This window comes from Equus asinus, chromosome 22, assembly GCF_041296235.1.
Source record: "Equus asinus isolate D_3611 breed Donkey chromosome 22, EquAss-T2T_v2, whole genome shotgun sequence".
NCBI lineage: Eukaryota > Metazoa > Chordata > Mammalia > Perissodactyla > Equidae > Equus > Equus asinus.
The window spans coordinates 56,355,195-56,362,539 of NC_091811.1; the positions used below are offsets into that span (position 1 = coordinate 56,355,195).

The 7,345-nt window shown below is 34.6% G+C and overlaps 1 protein-coding gene across 1 annotated transcript; it reads left to right on the forward strand.

Moving 5' to 3' along the window:
- The first annotated feature begins 5,845 nt into the window (after nucleotides 1–5,845).
- On the forward strand, nucleotides 5,846–6,799 carry LOC106832605 (olfactory receptor 6C1-like). The gene has a single exon (XM_014843438.3). The coding sequence runs from the start codon at nucleotides 5,846–5,848 to the stop codon at nucleotides 6,797–6,799; it is 954 nt and encodes a 317-aa protein (XP_014698924.3).
- The last annotated feature ends 546 nt before the right edge of the window (nucleotides 6,800–7,345 follow it).

The window sequence follows — 7,345 nt, forward strand, 5'->3', positions numbered from 1 at the left end:
AGGACTTGCACAATTTTTTCACTCACACTCTCTCATTGGGCATGATTATATTATTATAGACTAGTCAGGGAAGGTACTAACTCCTAATATTATAATTGGCATATAAATTACAACATTAATCGATCAAATCAAGAAATTCTTCAGTTGTCATTCCTGGCAAGCAAGAGTGAGCAGGAAGAAAAGTATTATGTATTAGTAATAGTATGCTACAAAAATTCTTATTGGAAGGCAGATTAAAAATAATGGAGTTAATGACTGCACTTAGTACAATATGGCAGATTACCAGTTTTAAAAAATGGCATGGAGTATTGGGTAGAGATCTGCATCAGGAATTAAGACATTTGGTTGCTAAACTCTGTCTGAAAAATAATGTGAACGGAAGCAAGCTTCACACGGTGTTGTTGTTTGCTTGTTGTTACTTTTTTTTCTGTCTCATTGATCACTGACCCCTAAGCTTCCTTTTCCAACTTCAATACTAATGTGTATCACATTTTGTATTCCTCAGTGTTTTGTGTACATTCCTGTTCTGGCAATTGTGATTCACTGAATTAGTCCCTTTGAGCCAGTGGCTGAGAGAACAGATAAAAAATTACCTGGCTTGTGCTACATAAAATCTATGTAGACACCATACCAGAGAGTTTTAAAACACATTCTGATATTTCTTTCTCTTTTGTGTATTTCCTCTTTTCTTACTCTCTGTGGTCAAAGAAATACATCCCCTCTGGATAAAATGGAAATTTAAGACAAAAACGTTGACAAGTGAAGGCAAATTTGTTCAATGAAAGCAACTGTTCTCAGAAATGCTGGTTTCCTTGGATTAAAACAATGGCAGTTGCTAATATTTTCCATATTTCAGTCATTCTGAGTGTTAGGTATGAATATCAGAGGTAAGTTGGCCATACAGAGGCAATGGAAGTCTCCCAAACCCTATCATTGATTCATTATTTGTCAGCTCAATTTTTTATCAAATCGAATGGGATATATTGAAGTTATATATTGCAAACGGATAGACTAAAAAGTGTAAAAAGAAGTTACTATATATTTTTATTATATAAATTTATTCATTCTCTAAGTGAAGTTGAGAAATTGCTGTCTCCTCATTTGTGTGTTTCTAATTGAATATAAGCAATGTAGTACTTTGTTTAAGGCTAATTTCAGGTGGTCCATGATTATATTTGACATTTGCTAACTGTCTGAAAATACGTAAGGTACATAACATCTATGAGCTTCGTTATTTATTTGGGAATAAAGATAGAAGTTTTATAGTTGTGTTATAATGGCTAAATGAGATAAAATACAAAAGTCCTTAGTATTTCTCTGGTATAAATAGTGCTTTTGCTAAATCGTAATTACTATGAATATCCTTCCCAACGGTAAATTCCAACTAAAAGGAAAATAAAGATAATAAAACAGCTATTCTAAAAGAATATTAAGTGCCACATGATTTATACAGTACTGTCATTTATATTATTTCAATTAATTCTCAAATACACTCTTGAAATTTCAACTCAATTTTAAATAGAACTGATACTCAAAGAAATTAAGTAACTCATCCAAAGGCCAAAATGGATTAAGTGGCCCATTTGTATTTTAATCCATGTTTCTCTAACTGCAAAGCCCAGATACTTGCTGTGATAAGAATTTATCCTAGAATGTCATAAATAATAAATTAATAGTGTTTTGATACTACAATCTTATCATCTTTTTACTTTTCTTTCCTTGTTTAAATTATAGGGGGCTTGCTAATGAACTGAAGGTGTGAGATTATGAGCTGATATTCACCATAAACCCCTACAGATGTGAGTGTTACCATTTCTGAAATTGTCATTAATTGTGACTTGATGATTTCTCTTTTTCCTTGATTTGATTTGATGAAGACTGGTATGAATGCTGATAATTGAATCTGCCCATCATTACTGAAATGAAGAATTATAAATTCTTCTGATTTCTCCCGGGAAATAGTCATCTAAAATAATTGTGGAAAAAGAGTAAGAAGCATCTAGTAAAACAACCCTTCCAACCACTGGATTGGTTCTCCTGAGGAGTCTTTGTTTCACTCAGGCCAAGAGATCTTCTAAGAGGAACCCTGTGTCATGGCTCAAAACATAGAAGGATTGAGCAGTGCCCCAAGTAAATTTAGAGTAATTATGAAACTAAAGTAGATGTTACCCACAGCATTGAATTAAGCAATCTTCCTTTTCTCTAACGTATAATCCTAAACCCTGAACCACTCTTTAACTCAATAAGAAAGAAACTGAGTGATATAATCAATAAAGCACACTGCTTTGGGGATATGATTTGTGATATTTTTCTTATGACCTCTAATGAAGGTTAAGTGAAGAAGAGAGAATTTACTAAACATAGAAAAATTTGAAGCAAGTAGACTTTCAAAGTTACTGCATTTCTTAAGTATAATTCCATACTGTGCAACATAAAACATTGCTAAACACAACAATAACAACAAAACACACCAGAAGTAGAATGGAACCAGTGTAAGGCTTTTCTTTCAGTCTCTTGGAGGAACATCCTTTGGTCCTTCAAACCTAATGTACTCTTTAATATAGAGTCCTTTTCTCACCCTAGACATCAAAGAAATCATCAATATCTAGTTTATCGAGAGGGTTATTGCTAATATTAACTTGATGGTAGGGAATTTGGAAGGGTAAGATATAAAGTTGTTTTCAGAATGATGCCTGGAAGATGCTTTGTAATCATCTTATTTAACAAATATGAACTATTATTATTGGTTTTCATTCTGAATAGCTCAACGAGTCTGCCTCAGGGATTCTTAGAAGGCAAGTGAGAATTGATTGTGATGAAATGGGTGGAAGGAAACATAAAGTTTAATAATCTAAACCATGTTCCTCTGGGGGGAAATATAGATCAGCATTCAGAATTAAAAGCTGAGAAGGTGAGTTAAGTGCTTGGAGATATCCTTGGGACTCTTCAGGACTATATCCTTGGGATGGCTTAATGCTCTAGGAATCACAAGCACCTTGTTAATCATTTAAGTTTATTTCTCTCAAAGGGGTGACGAATGCATGCAGATGATTCTTAGCAGACTTATTTGATGTCGATAAGTGAACACAATGCACTGAATTTTCATAAACATTTTTACATAAAAAGTGTAAGATCCTACCTCCAATTCTGTGGCATCGGATCATCTCTTGCTAGAATTTCTTTAAGCCTGTTTTCTCTGGTCCTTGAAGACTGCTTATATAAATATTCACTTTCAGTGTAGTTCACGTGAACCCTGACTATTAATACCTTTCTTCACAGCTCTTCATACACTCCTTCACAAGCTTAATCAGTAGCCAAAAGGTGTAAGTCATTGTATATTATTCAGAGAAGTCTTAAAATTAATAGGAAACTTAAAAGGAAAAACAAATATGCAAAAACATTGAAATAAAGTTAAAAACAGAGTGCAATGATACATTATTCACTATGGAATTTTAATAATATATATTTTTAAAAATCTGGATCTCTAGTGTCAACAGGTTATTTCAGAAATTTCAATCTTGAAATTGAAACCAAATCTTGTCTAGTTGATGAGAATGTGTTTTGTGACTTCAAGGTGTTATGAAAAACTAGCTCATTCAATGAAAAGCAGACCTTGGTAAAGGAAGAGTGATGGCACTGAGCAGGAGGAAAGTTAGATAAAAAGAATGATTTGTGAAGAAATTTAAGGAATTTTGAAATAATGTTTTGTGATCTATAATTTTAAATTATAGATCAAAAAATATGGTTTCCTTTACATATCCTTTGTTATAAATTTACTTACTACAGGGAATTTAGGCCATGCAGATAAATACATCCTGAAAATCAGGTAAAGTAGGAAAATATTTCCTGTAAAACAAAGATGCAACCTGCGTAATACACAGCCTAGAATTTGTCGCAAAATAGAGAAGTGTAGCTGATGTTAGCAGGTGATTCAACAGCAAACTCAATATTAATTAATTAGACAAGTGTTTAAACCCACTATGGCTATATGAGACACTGGACTATGTTGCAACAGCTTTGAAGGTAAGACTCTACTACCTTTCATCGATACCAGAGCAGTGGAGGAGTTCACAGGAGATTTCAGAACAGGATGTGTGGTGGGCTGGGAAGAACGAGTATAAGATTCTTATGGAACTCACACAATGAGTATTAAACCTAGTGTTGTGGGAATAAGGAAAGAGGTGAATTTGTGTGTCATAGAAATCTGCTACTCACAATGCCAGTTACATAATCTATTTTATTTAATGTAAGCTTCACAATCATTCTCATAGAGGTTACTATTTCTAATGAAGGGCAGAGAAATGAATTGCCCGTTGGTAGTAATGTTGACATGTTGCAAATACCGAACATGCCTCAAATGTGCTGGTTAAATCCTAGCTGAAGATAAAAGTGAATTGTGTGTGTAGATGGGTTAGGGGGTGGTAACGGGGTGAAGAAGGCAGATACACCATGGTGGGAGAGGTCACCAGGTATGCAAAGTGGAGAAGCAAAGCTAAGATACACTTGCCTAGAATGCCTGACAGGTACTGTACAACCAGGTGATTCGACCTTATTTTGTTGTTGTCGTTATTGTTCCCATGTGGTTCTCCTGGTGCTAAATTTATTCATTATTATTTATCTTAGACACAGATTTTTATACAGGACACCATCTTAATCCCAAGGTTTTCTGCTTGGCGGTTAGGGAACATTTTCTCCATTAAACAAAGCCTTATAAGATTTTTATTAAATCCTAAGCATCTTTCTAAATGTTTCACATATATTAACTCAATTAATGCTCACAATAACCTTATGAGACAGGCTTGTATACAGAGGCATAAACTGTGTATTTATAGATGAAGCACAGAGGGACTAAATGATTTGCAGGCCTAGTTAGTGGCTTGGACTCAAACACAGACATCTTCCCTCTTCCTAATGGAAACATCTAGGGTAATACCATTTAAGTTTTATTTTATAAAGAGAAAAATTAAAACTTACTATTTTAAAAGCACATACAAATAAAGAAATTTAACTATTAAATTGAACTATGTCTTGGACAGCCCTTATCTAACTCTTTAACTGAGGGAAATTCTTCAATATAATAATAATAATAGTAACAGTAATCATTTTAAATAGAAAGGAAATAAGCTGCATAGGAATAAAAGTCATCAAAATGAAACATAAGTAGGCTGAAATGTCATAAAATATTGCCAGAGATTCAGATGAAATCAATGTCAGTTTAAGCACTTCCGGCTTAATTTATTTTCCACTTCTTCCTCCCCTCTATCTCTACATCTGAAGTTGCTCATGGCAATGACTTTAGTGTTTCTGTCTTCCAAGAAAGTAGTACTGGGAGTCGGAAAAGCTGAGGGTTAGCAGAAATTGACAGATGGCTGAGGACAAAATAGTCACTTAAAAAAATAATAAACTGTCTTTCTTATTTTTGAGGATTCTTGATGTAATTAAACTTTTTAACTTACACATACTGAAACAGCTGTATAGGGATTGGAGCGATAGCACAAAGGTGGTTCTCATTGAGAAGGAACCTCGTGGTCACATCTCCGAAAGTTCACAGGTGGTATTTGGAGTCAGAAAAGTCTGGGAACAAATCCTTGTCCAACTAATGCAATCTTTGTGATACTGACTTTTATTAAGTCGGCCTCAACGAAAGAGTTTTCACCCAGAAAAGAGAGGAAATTAATGGATCACTGTTATTATCAATTTACTTTCAATCTCCCCTGAAGGTGAAATGCCATACTATTTGAGTCAATTCCAGCTCCACACTTGGATACGTGTTAAGCCACTCTTCAAGTTTGTTCTTTGTGCTTTCTCACAAAGGTCTGGCAGGAGGAAAACTAATAACTGAAGAATGAGAAACCAGACAGAAATAACAGGGTTCATCCTCCTGGGACTGTCAGATGACCCAAAGCTCCAGGTGGTGATCCTTGTCTTTCTGCTCATCTCCTACATGCTCAGCATCACTGGGAACGTGACCATCATCACCCTCACCCTGCTGGATTCCCACCTCCAGACCCCCATGTATTTCTTCCTCAGAAATTTCTCTTTATTAGAAGTTTCATTCACGACTGTCAGTATACCCAAGTTCCTGAGCACCATTATTTCAGGAGATAAAGCCATTTCTTTTAATAATTGCATGGCTCAGTTATTTTTTCTCATTCTGTTGGGAGTCACTGAATTTTACCTTCTGGCTGTCATGTCCTACGACCGTTATATTGCCATCTGCAAACCTCTGCATTACATGATCATCATGAATCGGAGAGTCTGTATATTCCTTGTCTTTGCTTCCTGGCTGGCTTCATTCTTATTCATGTTCCCTGCACTCATGTTGTTCTTAAACCTTGATTACTGTAGGTCTAATATTATTGAACATTTTACCTGTGATTATTTTCCCCTGCTGCAACTTTCTTGTTCAGACACCAAATTCCTGGAGATAATGGGGTTTTCCTATGCTATGTTCATTCTACTGTTCACTTTGGCATTAATAATTCTATCTTACATATATATTATCAGAACCATTTCAAGAATTCCTTCTACTAGTCAGAGGACAAAGGCCTTTTCCACCTGTTCATCTCACATGATTGTCATCTCTATCTCTTACGGCTGCTGCATTTTTGTGTATATTAAACTGTCTGCAAATGACAGAGTGTCTTTGAGTAAGGGAGTTGCTGTGCTAAACATCTCAGTAGCCCCCATGCTGAACCCCTTTATTTACAGCCTAAGGAATCAGCAAGTCAAGAGAGCCTTCACGGACATGGCGAGGAAGACTGCATTTTTCTCAAGCAAACGAACTGATACAGTGTAATGCATTAGAGACGCATTGCAGGGCAATTTAAAAAATAGAACACGAAATTTCAGTAGCTTCTTCTAATCACAACAGCCTCCCTGTTAGACTAGTTCATTCTCTTTCTTTTTTTCTAGTAGTTTACAAGCACATTCGTTTAATATATTTCTCACTCAATTTAAATAACTTTTCTTGTGTCTCTCTGACTCCCATACTTCTGAACACTGTGTTAGTTGCAAGATATTAAACAATAGTTGTTTTAAAAAGTAAAATTGTATTTTGAGTTTTGTTTTGGAAGAGAAAATGATTGGCAAGAATGGAGGAAACAATGTATAAATATTGATGTGATATTTTACTTAGTCAACATAGAAAATATAGTTTTGTGATATTAATTTATGTTTGACAGAAATTCCTTTCATCATCTTGCAGTTTCTCTAAAAAAGATGAATGCTAAAAAATGTGAATGCTTTCATTTAGAAACCAAGAAATATTACTTGTTCACTTTAATGGGGTAAGTCAATATAATTTATCTAATGATAAAAAGCATAGATCTTTAACATATATCCT

Coding starts and splice junctions, on each gene's coding strand:
- LOC106832605 (XM_014843438.3), top strand. CDS start 5,846: ATGAGAAACCAGACAGAAATAACAGGGTTCATCCTCCTGGGACTGTCA.